General features: G+C 41.3%; 2 protein-coding genes across 3 annotated transcripts in view; both read right to left on the minus strand.

Annotated features, from left to right (window-relative positions):
• Window positions 1-18,509, minus strand: part of ELOVL6 (ELOVL fatty acid elongase 6) — a 136,494-nt gene that overhangs the window by 71,661 nt on the left and 46,324 nt on the right. The window contains exon 2 of one of the 2 annotated variants that reach the window (XM_033427755.2): window positions 4,918-5,008. The exons of the other annotated variant lie outside the window; for it this stretch is intronic. The gene's annotated coding sequence lies outside the window, so the exon portion shown is untranslated. The remainder of the gene's footprint in view (window positions 1-4,917; window positions 5,009-18,509) is intronic. 2 annotated transcript variants of the gene reach the window in all.
• LOC101282390 (40S ribosomal protein S26-like) lies at window positions 14,879-17,391 on the minus strand. Its single transcript, XM_049709652.1, has one exon. The coding sequence runs from the start codon at window positions 15,290-15,292 to the stop codon at window positions 14,987-14,989; it is 306 nt and encodes a 101-aa protein (XP_049565609.1). The 5' UTR covers window positions 15,293-17,391; the 3' UTR covers window positions 14,879-14,986.

The raw sequence follows: 18,509 nt of genomic DNA on the forward strand, positions 1-18,509 counted from the left end.
ATAAAGTGTATATGACTTTAATAACTATGGAAGATAAAAGCAGAATGTGGGGGTTTCCCTGGTGGCGCAGTGGTTGAGAATCTGCCTGCCAATGCAGGGGACATGGGTTCGAGCCCTGGTCTGGGAAGATCCCACATGCCGCGGAGCAGCTAGGCCCGTGAGCCACAACTACTGAGCCTGCGCGTCTGGAGCCTGTGCTCCGCAACAAGAGAGGCCGCGATAGTGAGAGGCGCGTGCACTGTGATGAAGAGTGGCCCCCGCTTGCCACAACTAGAGAAAGCCCTCGCACAGAAACGAAGACCCAACACAGCCATAAATAAATAATAAATAAATTAATTAAAATTGCAACCTCCCTTAAAAAAAAAAAGGAAGAGAGGGAATGAGATATAATCCACTATCTTAAAAAAAAAAAAAAAGCAGAATGTGGTGTAATTACATCTTGGAAGAAGAAATACCCCTCACTCCAATTTTACAGTGGTTATTACTGGGTGGCAGGATTATGCATGCTTTTTTTCTCCAATTTACTTTTATGTACTGAATACCTTTTTCTACTAGTTTAATAATGAAAGATGAAAATTTTATATAACAAATGTTTAAAAATGTTTTAAATTTTAAAAGTACAAAATGCTAACCAACACACCAAGCATTTTGGTGGTGGTTGCATGATTATATAAAATTACATAAATTTTATTCCATATACTTCTGCACATGTCTTATTGGAAGATACCAGTGTAGTCACCATCATATCTACTGGAGTCACAAAGATCTGGGTTTCAATCCTGGCTGTAAGTCATCATATTGGCTCTGTGATCTTGAGTAAAATACTGTACATCTTATCTGCCTCAGTATCCTCATCAAAAAAGCTGGGAAAGTAACACTGCCTTCTCAGGCTTGTTGTAAATCATCAAAATACTGTACCTGGCAGCATCTGACACACTGTAAGTCCTCAATACATGGTACCTAATACAATTGCTTATTATCGGGGGGAAAAAATAGATGTTTGGGGCTTCCCTGGTGGCGCAGTGGTTGAGAATCTGCCTGCTAATGCAGGAGACACGGGCTCGAGCCCTGCTCTGGGAAGATCCCACATGCCGCGGAGCAGCTAGGCCCGTGAGCCACAACTACTGAGCCTGCGCGTCTGGAGCCTGTGCTCCGCAACAAGAGAGGCCGCCATAGTGAGTGGCCCGCGCACCGCGATGAAGAGCGGCCCCCGCTTGCCACAACTGGAGAAAGCCCTCACACAGAAACGAAGACGCAACACAGGAAAAATAAATAAATTAATAAACTCCTACCCCCAACATCTTCTTAAAAAAAAAAATAGATGTTATAAGAGACTCAAACGCCAAAAATCAGGCTGGTTGAGTCTCTATGGCCAAAAGCATTTCAAGTCCTGTTTAGTCATTTTAAAGGTATACATACCAGAACATCTGTGAATTTGATATTAGCCTTTTGTGAGTACCTTGAAAATGATAAATAAGCAAAACTGCACTATCCAAGTTTGTAATATACAAGAGCTTTTATGAAAACACATCATTTAGATATCTCAGCTTGAGTATGAAGAGCGGTAACATTGTGAAACAATGATCTGAACACTTTATTCTTATAAAAAGTCCTAGACAGGACACAGGACATAAGTTTCTTAGATGGTACACACAGGTCACTCTTGAACTGAGCTGAAAAGTACTGGCCCACCTAAAAGAATGTTTAGAAATAATAACAAATAAAAGCGGCTATAAATAAGCCTTCTAAATTAGGTTTTTCTTTTTCTTTTTTTTTTTTTTAGGTGGAAAGGAAAGTTTGCTTTATTTCAGATGCCTGCAACTAGAGGGGGTGGTGTGGTAAATTAGGTATTTCTAAAAGAAAAACTTTTAAATGTTATGGAAGATATGCTTTTTTTTTCTGACCTATTTATAGTAGGAAGAAAAAGCAGATCCTTTTATAGTCATTTAATTACTAGGCTACCAGTAAAGAAAAGAGTTGAATTTGACCATTTGGCTGATTTACACTGCAGTTAGAAGGCCCATGGAATGTTAGGATATTAATATTGTACAATGCTCATTCTTTGCACAACTTACAGTATTTTCACAATAAAAAACGTTGATTGCAGCAAGTCTGAGCTGAGATCAGTTGGCCATGCAGCCTCACGGGTGGATATAACAATGCTGTATTGTGAGGTTGCTTCTGCCTTGGTGGTGAGAGGCGAAAGCAAACCTGGCCGTAAGGTAAAGTTCTGATCTAACCCAGATTTGTAAAACTGGCATCATTTCTTGGATGTCAGCAGACATTCAAAGGATAACCGCAGGATACAGATACAGCACAATCTGATTATTCCAAACCAGTTAGTGGCCAAGAATCGTCCCTCAATTCTACACACCTGGCATTGGGTGAACCTGACTGATCATGAGCAAATATCTATCAGCTATTTGACCTCTGGTGCATCTTCTGCTTCGGGTCAGCAACAGCTGATGATCCTAGGTAATTGGTTTTCAACTTCTAGTCCTGCCTTTCACCCATAACTTCCCTTAGAGCGTTATACAAAAAGGGAGCACCCAAGGGAGTCTACCCGTACGTCAAGAAGGACTGAAATTATGAAAGGGCTTTGAGAGGCTCCTTTTCTCATCAGTATCTGCCTCATTTGACTCCTACTGGCTGCTTGGGGCAGGGAAGTGAGCAGCTGGGCTAGAATTCCACTCATCAGAACAGTCGAGGGGCAGAGACTGGACTAGCAGTTCTCAGTACAAAGTAGCTCCAATAAGAAGATTTTTCCCCTCAAGAGCGGCATGTGATGCCAAAATCTAATCTCTGTTTTTAGAGTTAAATCTTTCTCCCACCTACAAACTCTTTGAGTAGGTCCAATGTGAGGTCTATTAGTCTATAATACTCTCATTAAAGACGCGGCATGCATATGACCATGGGCAAAACAGCCTTGCCTGACGGTACATGGGTGGGCACTGAGATCAAGAATTCTTATCCGTAACTGCATATGATAAAGCAAAAGCGCAGAGGTTTGGGCTTCCCTGGTGGCGCAGTGGTTGAGAGTCCGCCTGCCGATGCAGGGGACACGGGGTCGTGCCCCGGTCCGGGAAGATCCCACATGCCGCGGAGCGGCCGGGCCCGTGAACCGTGGCCGCTGGGCCTGCGCGTCCGGAGCCTGTGCTCCGCAACGGGAGAGGCCACAACAGTGAGAGGCCCGCGTACCACAAAAAAAAAAAAAAAAAAGCAGAGGTTTTACCTAAATGACACCAATATGATGACTCCTTTTTTTTCATTAATTTCATGAATTTTAGGGGGATAAATTGACCGAATTAACAATTTATGTCATATATTCACTGAAATTTATATGGCATATGTTCACTGAAAACGTATCTTATGTCTGGTCTTAATAGCTTCTCCAAGGAAGAAAAGTTGTACATTTTGACAGCACAAATAACCTCACAGAAAACGAAATTTTCCATATTCTTTTCCGACTCCATTTGGAACTCCTGATTATTCATTCAAGAAGTACTAATCAAGCACCTACTGTGTGCCAAGCACAGTTCTAGGCTCTGGGAATACATCAATGAAAAAACAGACAAAAAAGCCTGTACTCATGGAGGTTACACATCTGGAGACAGACAATAAATAAGAAAATAAATAATAAGATATGTTACAAGATTATACATACGATGGAAAGAAGAGATGGTAAAGCAGTGTGAGGGGAAAATAAGGCGGGAAGTGAGGGACAGACCACAATTTAAATAAGGTGGCCAGGGCAGACACACTGAGAAGGTGAATTTGAGCAAAAGACTTATGGTAAGGGAGTGAACCCCTCTGGAAAAAGCTAGGCAGAGAAAAGGCAGAGAAAAATAACACGGGCAAGAACTGTCTTCTGTGTTTACAATGACCAGGTTCTGCTAATTTTGCCTTTGGAAATTTCAGTATACTGAGATATCCTTTGAGCATGTATCTCTAAGTGTATATCTGAACAATAATTCTGCTTCTTTCAGTAAGTTTTCATCTATTGATAAATACAGCTATGTGTGCATAGTCATAAATATTCAGGAAGAATGAGCATAAAAGTATCTAGATTATGGTAAAGAAAGTTTATTAATTTGCATAAGCAAACAACATTTTATTTAGGGGGTAATTATAATTGTAAATCTGAGTTCCTAAGAAATCCCCAAACTTCTCAGTTTCTGATCTTTTGTGAATTAAGTTAGTCTGTAGACAAAGATTATGAGGTACCATGGTTGAATCTTAAATTAAGACAGATCTAAAGTAGCTTGACACTAGAGATGAATTTATTTAGTCTTTCTCATAAAGAAGATGTGTAGTGTTCTTTCGGGATTTCCTCCTGCAAACCCAAACCTGAATATACAAAATCAAAAGCTGGTTCTTCAAAAATTGACAGGATTATTCCCAACTAGAGAAAGAATTTGATTTTCTACAAGCACATTAATTCTGCTTCACTGGCAAACTGGTTTTAGGTCCAAGTGGCAAGAAAAGGGATAATAATTCCTGACAAGGACAAGGAAATACGTTTTCCATTTTTTTCCTGAGTCAGCAGGGGGATGTAGGACACAAGTGACTTTTTAATGTGTAGTTCTCTAAATATACATATAAGAAGCAAAGCCCAATGGTACTGTGGAAATCAAAACTTTAGAAAAAGAGGCAAATAAAATGAATAAAATATGACTTTAAAACTAAAAAAGGAACTAAGCGAATTTCTTTTAAAATACACTGTAGCAACTATCTATTTCCATTAAAAAAAAAAAAACTAGGCCTTTTATTCCAGAGCTTAAGTGAGTTGCAGTTAGGTTTTAAATTTTCGACCAAGTAATAACGCTATATACACTATAACCTAATCCCAATTTTAGGAAGTTATCGTAACACTCCAAATATAAGGTATAGCCGTTTCTTTAAAGGCCAAAAACTTACTTTTTAAAACACTCTGTATTTCCCTAGTTCATCCTTTCTAATGTCGCAAAAGATATCTTCACATCCTTACAGAACTCAGATCTCTCTCTGCCTGTGAAATGAAAGGCCAAAACTATATTAATATATATAAAGAAAGGGGTGGATAAAAGTTAATTTTCTTTATTTACTTTTTATTAAAAAGTTACATTGAGATGGTTGATTTACAGGTAAGTTTTACTTTCCACTTGTGTCTATGCAACACATATTTTAAAAGAGGATATATTTATTACTTTTTTAATTAAAAAATAAAAATATAAGTTTTAATTTGAGTGAGAAAAGAGAGCTAGAGATTGGGAGTGAGAATTAGAGATTGAGAAAAACCTGCTAAAATGAAAGTCATAAACAAAAAATGTCAGATCCTAGTCTGAGTTGGGAGGGAGCAGGGCAGACTCAAAAAAGGGAGGGAGGTGGTGCTTCTTATGGCGGCAGATTCCCGCCTCCCTAATCTTCTGAATCTAGAAGAGTCCTGTGGTCTGAATGTCTTGTACCCTTTACAATTCATGTTGAAATCCTAACCTCCATTGTGGTATGATAGGAGGTGGGGTCTGCGGGAGGTGATTAGGTCATGAGGGCAGAGATCTCCTGAATGGAATTAGTGCCCTTATAAAAGAAAGCTCCGTGGGAGGTTAAAGAGAGAACACGACCTTCTAGGGAGCAGGCCCTTTCCCCACACTGAATCTGCTGGTGTCTTGATCTTGGACTTTCCAGACTCCAGAATTGTGAGAAAACGTTGTTACTTAAGCGACTCAGTCTGTGGTATTTTGTTATAGCAGCCTGAACAGACTAAGGACAAAAAGCAACCCTAAAAGTCTGCACTTCACTACGACTCTTACAAGACTTTTAGACTTGAGCTCGATCTACGTCAAGATCATCATGATTACTGAGCTCCCTGTTTTCAGCCACCACCATCCCTCCGGGTTCTTTGATTCCCTGCCTCAAATATAACATAACTGTAAGGCACATCAAAATCAATTATATCCTACAATCAAATAAAAAACTTCTGGTTAATATCATATTTACAAAAAAAATATCAGTGCATTACAACTAGCAAAGACTTTGACAAGAGAGGAAAACTGAAAGAAAGGAAGAGTGGCAGGCAACCTCTTGTACTCTGCGTTAAGAACAGAGACAGGACATTCACTGTAGCTGCTCTAGGACTCTGAGGATGAGAAGGTAAGCCTACATCTCACTAAGCTTCTCAAGATTCTCATTTATGTGAGCATTTAACAAACACGTTAATCTAAAATTCTTTGCCCTTTAACCAGAAAACTGAAACCTAGGAACTTTTCTTCCTAAGTAATAAGCTACTTCAGTTGAAAGATATACTTTTTCAGGAATTGCTTGGAGGATGATAGTTTAGTCTAATAACAGAGATCAAAGATATTTATTTACCTCCTAATTAATAAAAATTTACAAAGCCTTTTGGCTTACGGTGCCAAATTTTGCTGAATTTGTACTGCTAAGAGTTTATCTGGGCTAAGAGTAAGGAGAGTTCTGATTCATTTTTTCATATTGCAACTCAATAAATATTTATTAAGCACTGACAATGTGCAAGGCATTGAGGAGAGTTAACAAAATAGACACTCCCTGGTTCCTTGGAGACTTTAAAGTCTTTGGGGGGTAATAGACAAGTGTATGGGAAAGTGGGGGAATAAGATCATAAGGAAACACTCCAATAATACTACAGATGCACCCTCACCCAGATTTAGACAAGATGAGTAAGTGGGAATAACATGGGCAGAGACCAAAGCAAGAGAGAGAGAGAGCACATTCAAATAACTATGAGGAATTTAGTGTGTTTGACCTTCAGATCCCAAGAGTAGGTTTTGAGAGTTTTGAGCTGATGGTCCAAGATAGGTGGAAGCAAGATTATGAGGGCTCCTATAGACTATGTTAAGACATTTCTTTTTAATCCTAAGAGCAATAGGAAGCCACTGAAGCATTTAAATGAATGAAGTCCACATGCTTTTGCTTGTGATATATAGAGGTTGCTCACTGATAAGATCAAAGCAGGAGCTTGAGTGAGTAGCACAGGTTTTCGATAAGGGCAGGGCCTGGAGCTGAAGACAAGGCAGGCGTGTGCAATGTGGATACAGGAAGCCCCCGGTCTGAACGTTCTTAGGTGGGGAGTCATTTCATAGGAACTGATCACATGGTCTAATGTTCAATATATGGGTGTATGAGGTTAGTCAGGTGATTTCTGCAAATTACTTGCACTCTACCCATCTGTGAGTATAGGGAATGCAGCAAAGTGTAATATTTCCTCATGGTTTTGGTGCTTATCGTGATCTTAGCTATAAAATTATGCTCCCTCCTGTGTCAACCAGCGGCATGTAATAATGTCAGTTTCAGGACTAAGAAAACATTCACCCATTTTCCCAACCAACAGGGCAGAACTTGTAAAGTTCTAAGTTCCCGTGGAACACACTTATGAAGATCCAGTAAGTATGTGAGTGATTACCAAGATTTTACGTTATGAATTTTATATTCATGCCTCAAAGGTAAAATAAACCTTTTTAAAGTACAGGTTTATCTTGCTCTATACAACAGATTTACTCCCAGAAAATTGTGTATAAATTGTTTTAAACTAAAGTGTATTTTGAGAAAGTTTGGGGAGCGTCCCTACTGAAGAGAAATTTCATGATTACTTGTAAAGATCGAATCTTGTTATTGTAGTGTATATATTTTCTCAGGTGAGGCACATCTAGACTGGATTGCTTTCACTTCTCGCTACATGAGAGGAAGGTACCCAGAGTCATCGCCTGGAAAGTCCCCGAGTCTCTCAAGAGATGGATCAACACCAGGGCAAACATTATAGTAAGCGATGTGCTCCATAGATGTCCTTCGGTTGGAACCCTAGTTTCAATGGATTGGATCCTTAGGGAAGCTGTCTGAGGATGGCGGTATGACTGAACTGCCAATCACAATGCCCTTCTCCCTGGCTCCCTTCCAGCAATTGGTCTAGGGGTAGTCACGTGATAGAGTTCTGGCAATGATGCATACGCTGAAGTGGCCAGATGGGACTTCTGGGGAAGCTTGCTTGATTTAGCTGACACACCCTTTGGAGTTTTGCTCCTTTGCACATCTCTTTCCTGCCTTGTCACAGACTGGATGCCTGGTGGCAGCCATCTTATAGCCACGAGAGAGAAAGCCAGAGGCACAGAAAGATGAAATGAGCTTGGTTTCCAGATGGCATCCCTGGGCTGCTTCATCAACTCTAGATTGCATGCTCCGGACTTTTGTTGAATGAAACAAGGAAATCTCCATACTTAATTAAGGTTCTATTTGTTAATTTTTCTGTTAGTTCGCAACATACTCTTAATGAATATTCTGAATTTCGATTCAAACTTCTCTGAATACAACGTACGAAGTTCTTTGCTACTGAAATACATGGCATGCTGCAGCGATTTAATAATGTGGGTGGCAACAAACAAGCCATTACCTCTAAAATGTAAATGTTTATATAGTGACATGTGTAGAGGCTCCTTCTATAAAAGATGCTAGGCTACCTGATCTATTGTGTTGTTACCAAAAAACAGCAGGAAGACAGGAAAACAAAACCCCAAAACTCTCTACATCCTGCCTAGGCATTTTGGCCACAATTACTCTCACTTAGTTGAGCTTGATTGGTCAAGTATTAAAAATGACTGAGCTCCGAATGCTAAAGCAGGAGCAACACACTGGTCCAAGGGAATAACTGTCCAGAAAAACAAAAGGATAAAATGCTTTGTGGACAATTTTGGGCAAATTAAAGTTACACAATAATAAGCACTGCACAAACCGGACAAAAGCACTGGCCACCACGGACTGGACAGTTCTCTTTAGGCAAACATGTGGGCTAAAGTTCACAACAGCTATCCTTATTCAAAGGTGCAACCTGTCTGGCAGGCTCCAGGATTTTCAGGCTAGTTTATATGCACACGAATATAAATCCTTGCAGGATATCAAAGAGAGCAAAGTTACATTTGTGCACGAGTGTGTATTTATATTGGCACTTAAATGCATATAAACATCGGTAAGTACATATTTCTATTCAAGGGGATAGTTGGTAAGTTTAAAGATCACTAGAGACTTCTCACTCCCACTCATATATAGAAGTTCCGGCTGCACTGTTTTTTACTTTCTTCGTATATAAATAATCTTCTATAGTTGAGGAAGACTCCTGAGCAATAATTTTATATTATGTGTAGGGGCTACACCTTGGACATTGAACTGAAAATGATGAAACACATCAAATATCTGCCACAATGATTTTCAAATTCCTGTAAGCCATCTGGAGTTACGCCCAGTGATTTGAATTTGCACAGAGAAAAACTGAGTTCCAGAGACGTGAGGCCAAGTGCTCACCGAAAGAACAAGAAGAGGCATCAGGGCTGCTTAAATCTAGTTGTGTGGATTATTTAATTTGAACTGTTCAAATTGTTTATTAAAGTGTTTAGAATTGGCCACAGGACTTCCAAATCCCTGGTTCATTTTACGACATAGAGGCAAACTTTTCTCTAGGAAATTAAATGGTCTTCTATAAACAGGAGGAGTATTGATAGAAGTATCAGCAACAAATCCAAGTTATGCAGTGTATGTGAATTCAAAAATAAGCTCAAAGGCTCCAGCTGATTTGTTTACTTAAATATATTGGTTGAATACGTATACTCATAAAAATTACCTGGGGAGTCTGTTTAAAAACACCCAGAAATTCTGATTTTCTAGGTCCTGTGGGGGAGGGGAGGGCCTAAGAACATGAGTGTTGACAATGGCTAAATGATTCTGACACAGGAAGGCCTGCGGGTCCCACTTTGAAAAACACTGGTCTATGCTGTTCTAGATGCCAGAGACACATATCTCAGACTGCTCAGTCTAGTGAGAGAGACAAGGAAACAATTTTACAATGCCTTCCAAACATTCAGAGGGATGTGAAGAGGACAGAAGAAGGCATAAAAAAGGAGGGCAGAAGTGAAACTAAACTCTCTTGCAGAACGAACCAGTTTTCAAAGAGCAGAACAGCTAAAGAACAGGAGAAAAAGTGCTCGGGCAGGAAGCACGGCGGGGACAAGCATTCAGTGGGGCATGCTGGACACTGAACAAGGAGTTTGGACCGACCAGGGCACCAGAGGAGTAGGCAATGAGGTTGGAGGATTAGGAGGTAGTATCCTGAATGACTTTTCTACCTACATGCGCCTAGTTTGAACTTTTGATTCTGAAGGCACAGGGGGCCACTGAGGGTTGAAGCAGGAGGGGCAGAGTTAGATAAGATTTTTAGAAAGCCCGCCCAGCCATGGTCACATGGAGGACACCTGGGGGAATGTAAGCTGATGGGCAGAGATGCCAGGTAACTGCAATTCTCGTCATGAGAAGAAGCCAGGACTGGTGAAGATGGATAGGCGAACGCCATTTGGAAGATGGTAGCCCATCAGAGTAATCATTCCCTACGTGAATTGAAATGAATTCAGCAGAGAAGGTAGAACAGACAGGTCTTAGCAACTAATTTAATGTGGGGAGAAAGGCAAAAGGGAGAGTAGGTGGTGGTTCTAAGGTTTCTGGTTTGTCTGACCCGGTAGCTGGTGTTAGCTTTGTGGGTGGGGAGTAAAGAAGTGGTATTCTAGTATTTAGTTAATAGTTAATGAGAATGTGTGACTTACTGGTAGAGATTGAAAGAGACACATAGGGGCTTCCCTGGTGGTGCAGTCGTTGAGAATCCATCTGTCAGTGCAGGGGACACGGGTTCGAGCCCTGGTCCGGGAAGATCCCACATGCCACGGAGCAACTGAGCCCGTGCACCACAACTACTGAGCCTGAGCTCTGGAGCCCGTGAGCCACAACTACTGAGCCCACGAGCCACAACTACTGAAGCCTGTGTGCCTAGAGCCCGTGCTCTGCAACAAGAGAAGCCACCACAATGAGAGGCCCGTGCACCACAACGAAGAATAGCCCCCGCAACTAGAGAAAGCCCACGTGCAGCAACAAAGGTGCAGCAACAAAGACCCAACATAGGCAACAATAAATAAATAAATAAATTTTTTAAAAAAGAGAAAGAAAGAGACACATAGGGCGTGGGACTTAGAAATGTTGGGCTGGGAAGTCATCCACATTTGCATGGTGATGGCTGAAGTCAGGAACCTGGATGAGGTCATCCAGGGGGAATATTCTGAGGATCAGAGTAGAACCTAACTGGGAGGGAGGTATCACCACTTAAGGGGGAGGTGAAAAACAAGCAGGAAAGAATAAGAAGAGACAACCAAAAGGTAAGAGGAAAACCAAGGAGTGTCATGGAAAAAAGGTCAAAGCAAAGAGAGGGTCGAGTGTCACCAGGCAATCAAGTCAGATAAGTGCTGATAAAGAGTGTTCCATTGTGACCTGAAGTGGCCTTTGGGCTGCCTCCCCTGTACATGGTTCATTCATTTCTTCAAATATTTACTGAGGTCCCCTGGGTGCCAGGTGCTGTACAGATAAACCTCAAACCTCAAGGACAGCCTCATCCTATTTTGAAAGCATAGCAAAAGCATGTCCATTTCCTTACAAATGTTACACTCTTTCAGATGTGAACAGGAATTGAATTTGTATGCAAAGCACTGGGTGATATTGCACTTGGGCAAACAGCAAGGAAAGGAGGTGGGGTGAGATGCTTTAGGAAGATGGGGCTTAGAGAATCACAGGAGTCTGAGATGAAAGCGGGGACGGGAAGAAAAGGTGTGGCAGCATCACCTCCTCATCCTCTGACCTGTTATTTTGTTTAACCATTGACTTAGCTCCAACGTCTGCCTGGGGAGCAAAGTCCTATGCTGAAGAGAAGCAGCTATTTCCCAATATACTCTTGGTATTGAAAGAAGAAAATTAAGATAAGAAAGAGTTAAACTCACCAAATTAAATTAAAATGTTTCTGGGCTCTGACTACACTTTTGAAACCTCCTCTTATAGTTATTTAGCATAGTTACTTTCTTTTTTTTTTTAAAATAGAACAAGTCTTTTAGGGTTTTTTTTTTTTTAAGCTTTCTGACTCTGCGCTTGTACCTTTCACACTTTGACCAGGACTTTCATTAAGGAAAGTGAGCTTGATCCTGTCACAGACCCATTTAGCACACATGGACCCACCACAGGCCCTGCTGACATGTTTTTTCACTTTAGGTAACCTCCTAAGAACTTTAGGTCTCACAGCATGAACTTCTCAGCACATATCACATACAGATTTTGGTGCTTTTCCCAACCTTCTTGGTATAAAAGCAAGTAGTTCTACTACCAGGGGTTCAAGACAGCCTATTTTTGTTAGAGGCTGTATTGCATGATAGCCTACGATGGTGTGTCAAACTCAGGACCATGTTGAACGCCTCTAAACAGCATTCCTGGAACGGCTTCCATTTCTTAGAATTACTCCGAAAACTTAACGTCTAAACCTCCAAAACAAGTTATTAGGAAGCCTGTTTTTATACTTTTAGAAACTTAGACCTGATACTATCCATACTTTAAGCAGAGTAAAGCCTATGATTATTTCAGTTATCCATTCACTTGTTCAAGAAATACTGACTGAGTTCTTGCTAAAGATTCTAAGTGTCAAAAAAGATGAAGGCCTTGAGCTCAGGAAGCCTACATTCCAGAGGCAGACAGAAGCTAACTGGAGGCTCTATAGCGTATCTACAGTCATAGTGATGTGTTTTCAGGTGCAAAATTAAAGCACAGCAAGGGGGCCAGGAGTGACAGGACTCCATCAGCTATGGTGGGCAGGGAAGGCCTCTTATATATTGAATAGAAATATATGAAAATAAAATATTTGAAACAATTAGAATATATTTGACTGCACAATTGGTATCTGCTTCTGATCCCCACAATATATTCCTTCCTTCAGGACTCCATCGCTGAGATCTACCAATTGCAAAACCCCATTTTAAGCACAGTGGGGAATAGAAGCATTACACCCCTTCCTGCTCTCAGAGTCTACTAACTAGTAGTGACTATCACACATGAAAGAACACGGTCAGTCATAATCAAGTCATAAAAAGAATTGTGCTAAGAATTGTGCTGATGGAGGGATTACAAGGCTGTAAGAGAACATGGCTTCTGGTAGGACTTAACACCACGGCAGGATAGGGAACAGGGGAGACTAGGAATGTGACATTCCAGAATGAAGGAACAGTGTGAAACATGGGCTAGACAGTGTTTATCCGGAGAGTGAGAATTATTCCAGTTTGGTAAATGTGTTCGACATGTGAAAGTGATGATGAAACCAAGCAGGACCCCATGGGGCCCTCCTGGGGCACAAAAGCCTTTCCAGGTCCCCCATTTCTTATTTGCAGGATAAAGGCTTCAGCCTCCTAGGCCTTCCCTAAGTTCCAAAGGGCAGAGCAAATGGCTACCGGTCAGGGAAATACGGAATGCAGAAAAAAGGAGGAACAATGAAGAAACTACAGTGCAACAATTAAAGCAGGATACTGGTTCTACCTCAAGGGATATACGTAACAATATCTTTGAGTTCTTCTGCAGGAACGAAGGCCTCACCTCAGGTGGAAGACAGTTAACTTCAGGCCGAGCATAAGACGCCTAGACCACCCCCATTACCTCGCCATCAGCCAATTATTAGAAAGTCACATACCCTGCATCCCACCCCTCAAATTTTGCCTGTAAAAACTCTTCTCCCCAAAACATCAGGGAATTCAGAATTTTGAGCACAAGCCACCTGTTCTCCTTGCTTGGCCCTGCAACAAACCTTTCTCTTTTCCAAACTGCAACGTTTGGGTTCGTTTGGCCTTACCGTGCATCGGGCACACAAACCTGCGTTCGGTAACAGTGATGTGGGAAATAAGGCAGTAGAGGAAGTTTGGGGACAGAACTGAGCAGGGCCTTGAATTCCAGGCTAAACATGTAAGGTCTTCCCTTTTTTTTTTGTACTCATGCATAGACCAGGAAAATAGAACCCAGGACACTCCTTTATTATGTGGATATACAACTGGGTGAAAATGAGATAATCACCTTAAGGTTATCAAGGAAGTCACTGAAAATAATCTCAGGATGCCAAACAAATGAGATGTTTGAACTTGACCAGAGTCCAGGTTACTTAGGACTCTTCAGGCACTGTGCTAAAAACTTGACGCAGATCTCTCCTTCAATATTCACACCAGATACACTAGGTGTGTGCACCACCCCTACCGACAGGTGAGGAAGCTCAGCCAGGTGAAATAACTAACTTGCCCAAGGTTGCATGACTAATAAGCAGTGGTGTTCTGGGATCAAACTGGCCTCACTCCAAAGCCAAGGTCAACATCATGGAGGCCAAAAATTGTAACCGAATTAGCAAATCTGAGGAGTCGGAAACACATGTAATGAACCTCAGTATAAGCACAGTTTAGGGTAGCAGGGTAGTAGCCCAGGGAATAAGGGAAGGCACTAAAAATTAAAAAGTTAAAAATGGATAAACTCAGCAGCAGATAAAGGCTTTATTGGAAAAGAAGCCAACCAGTGGAGGGACCGCAGCAGAGCACTCTCTTCTCTTCCTGCCCCTTCCCTTCCTCTCCCTCCTCTTCTTGTAATTCACCTCAGTCAAGGTCACCTGGAAGAACCCTAAAGTAATCCTCCTATCCTCAGCACAGATCTGATCCCCACCAGGCACCAGAGACAATTTAATCTTTCGAGAAGATCCTCAAAGACGAGCAAGAGGTCAACATATTAGATCTGTTTAGAATTATCAAAGGAACCAGGAAGAGAGAAAGCTGACCATAATTTGGAGTGAGGTTTTCAAAGAATTAACCTCTACCTTCATTAATACCACAGGAAGAACTTCAATTAGATGTAACTCAGTAAGCCTAGTTGAAAAATGAATTTTTCTTCTAAACTTGGATATGGGGCTAGGATATTAATCAATATATATTGATTAATGACAATACGTATGATTAAATCTGGGTTCATATGAAAGATATTTATAGTGGGGGTTTTTTGTTTAAAGTATAATTTCCACGTTATTGTCTTTCCAGGGAACAGTATTTTAGTCTTTAAGGACTTAGCTCCTTACATGGGCTTTGGTGGAGGTCGTGGGGCAGCACCAGCAGGTCTAAATCGGGGGTGGAGGTGTTCGGTCCTTCGGGGCTTCCCGAGAACGATTCCTGGCTACCTTGCTGTGAATGGCACAACTGACGCAATAATGCAGTTTCACATACAGCTTGGGAAGCACATAGGCGTCGAAAACACTCGCTTCGGAAATGTCCCTGACGGCCGCAGCCTCTAGGATGTTACGAATGACGGACTTCTTAATGGTCTTATCCTTGGGCACGCATCGGGCACAGTTAGTACAGCGAACAGGCTGCACGTGGCCGCGGCCCTTTTTGACACGACCATTATTCCTTCTTTTCTTGGTCATCTTGGAAGCGAGGCGAAAGAGGCTATAGTGGGTTTCTTAAAGCAGTGATCACGGAGACTGCACGTTCACAGACTGAGATGTACCCATTCAGAAAATTTAGCTCAACATATTGTCTCATAGGATTCTAGATATTTGAAATTCCAAGTGTTATTTTGGTCTCAATTTTCTATATAAGTATCTCAAATTCCCATTTCACTTTTTGACAGGTCATGAATGCCCTCAGATGTTTCCTCTGGAGCTAGGAATCCTGCATTAGGAATAGACACATAGCTATAATACCTTGAGTTTCATATATAAGTTCAATCGATTGTAAAGTTAAAGGCTGTGCTGATAGTTCTGGGTAGAATTCCCACAACAATAGGTTTGTCTTTAATAAAATATTTGCTTTATACTGAGTGCCTTATTGAAGACATTAGGAATGTGCAAGTGAAATAGGAGGAAGGAAGCCGGGCACAACCTTTAAAAGAACAACATAGCCACTGAGGATATGACATAAACTGGTTAGAACCGATTATGTCCAAGATTCAACTTCCAGTAGACCTTGAACCTCACTATACACTCATAATACATTAGCATGCTAAAGGACACACCCACAGGCACCATGACAGCTCCAAGTTTGACCATAAAATGTCAAAAAGTGGGCAGTGGCCCAATTCCTGGAAATCTCCACCTCTTCCCTAAAATTGTTGGAATAATCCTCCCATTCATTAGCCATCAAATTAACCAGCCCATAGTTCGAGGCCTCTCACCTTCTGAGATGGCCCACACTCTGTCTGTGAAATGTGTTTCTCCCAGGGCCATTCTGGAATGTGTATCTCTCTAAATAAACACTTCTTACCTATCACTTTGTCTCTCACTGAGTTCTTTCCACAAGGAGCCATAAAGAACCTAAGCTTCATTAAGTCTTGAGATCAGGTGTGTGATCTCAATGAAAAGACGGTGGGTTCAAGGCCCAGTCTGAGTTATGTGGCTTCATAAGTAGTAATAAGGAAAGTTTGTCCTGCCATAAACAAAGCTAGGACTGATTACGTATGCCATTGACTGACAGATACACTCACTTAAATTAAGAGCAATCATTATTTCCTCAAACTGAATGAAAGACTGGAGATGCAGTCTTACCCATCAGTTTGCAGCTTGGCACGCGGGATCTTAGTTCCCCGACCTTGGACACCAGGGAGACCAGGGATCAAACCTGTGACCCTTGCAGTGGAAGCACAGGGTATTAAACACTGGACCACCAGGGAGGTCCTGTGAATATTTCCTTACTTACCCAGAGTAACTAATTCTGCAGGATCTGCCAGCTACCTCTAATTACACCAGCTTCACCCAATAACCACACCGAACTCTACTCTCTGAATAGCATTCTTTTATCCTCTGACTAGCTGACTAAAGGTCAACTGTACTTTTCTGAGTTTCTTATCACCTTTGTGTTTCAGTTTCTCAAATGTTAGTTCATTTGTAAAACTGCTGTTTGAGGCTAAATTAACAAAATTAGCAGCTAAATAATGACCACACCCTGCCTACCTATACCCTAATAGAGAGCACAGAGATAAGCTGGGAGGGGATGGTAAAGAAAAGTTGGGAAGGGAGAAGAAGCAGAGGTCTGAAAAGAACACCTTATCAGAGAAACATCCAGTCTTCCGGGATTGTCATTTAAAGAGCTGTGGAACTCACATAAATGCAGAATTACACCCTTTCTTCCTTCTTGGCTAGAGCCCCGCGGTAAAAAGCACACAGGTCAAAGTTTGGCAGGGAAAATAGTACCTTTAGAAATTTTATGGTCTGGCTTTAAATATAGGTCAAGAAATATAATAAAACTAATTTCTTTTTTTTTCCTTAGAAGACTGGAAATCAAGAGAATTTTTAGGTTAATATAAGTAAATTTTAGTTCCTTCCAGCACTAGAATTCAGTGATTCCTTGACTCTGAGCCTGGATTAAATCTACCTTGGCCGAGTATAAACCTGGTTTACTGGCTGGTTGCTTTTACTGATTTTGCACTTTATAGCCACTTCCTCTTAAGAAGTTCACCATCATGACTAATTTCTTTGGGGGGAAGTTGGAAAGCAGAGGGCCAAGTCAATCCGAAATGGAGCAAACAAACTCACCTTCTACTACCTGGTGAGGAGGACACTTCCACTATTGTAACTGAACCAAACTCGGGTCCACTTGCTTGTCTGCAGTAAAAACAATGTACTGGCACTGGGTTGTCGTGAAGGAAAGTGCAGCGTTTACTGTACGGTGCCAGCCAGCGCTCGAAAAGCCTGAGCTCCCCGTGGGTTTCAGCAAAGCCCTTTTAAAGGCAAGGTGAGGGAGGAGGGTCGCAGGTTAAGCGATCGGCTGCTCTTGCAGTTCTCTGATTGGTTGCTGGTGAGGTAACAGGGCGGTGTCACAAGGGTTAACAACATCAATCCTTAGGCGCCAGTAGGTTTAGGGGCTACATACGTGCTCACGGTCATCAAGTAGTTAATTTCTTTCACTTGGTGGTGGTTTTAGCATCTGTAAAACAACTCAGGAAGTGTGTATCAGATACTATTATCTAGGTTCTTCAGAGAGGAGCCGAAGCAGAGGGTATGGGGCAGGATCTGTCCCAGGAAGGCCCCATAGGGTCCTGCTCGGTTATGCTACGAAGCATTAGCATCTTCCAAGGTTTTAGAAGATATTTTGACGTTACTGGAGGTCTTCTTATATCCATGTGAGTTAAGCGTATGATTCTAGTAAGTCTATCTAAATTTAAAAGGCAAAAGCTGATAGTCACTATGAATAGATTTCTCTTATTTATTAATAGGATCTATTTTTAACCATATAATAATAATAATAGTAATGACACCATAAATTTATTTGGCACTTTGCAATTCACAAAACACTTTAACTAACATGACATAGATTCCTGGGCAACCCACTCTGAGACAATAACAAATTTGTGGAAACAACTGTTGGCAATGGGCTCACAGATGCCTGGAATTCCCAGGCAGCCAGCTGCATGTGTTCCCCATTTCATTAATTTCAAAATAACAAGACCATGCAGATTCATTTATATATTATGGCAGGTTTTAACTGTATGTCACGTATCATCTACTTTGTTCCTATGAGACAAAACGATTGCCTTTTACAGGTAAGAAAATGGAGGCTCTTCAAGGCTCTTAAGAAAAGAAGTTACTAATAAATGACTAAAAAATAGCAGACCTATGATTAGAGTGAGTCCAATTCTTTCCTCCA

The sequence above is a fragment of the Orcinus orca genome, chromosome 4 (genome assembly GCF_937001465.1).
Source record: "Orcinus orca chromosome 4, mOrcOrc1.1, whole genome shotgun sequence".
Classification (NCBI taxonomy): Eukaryota; Metazoa; Chordata; class Mammalia; order Artiodactyla; family Delphinidae; genus Orcinus; species Orcinus orca.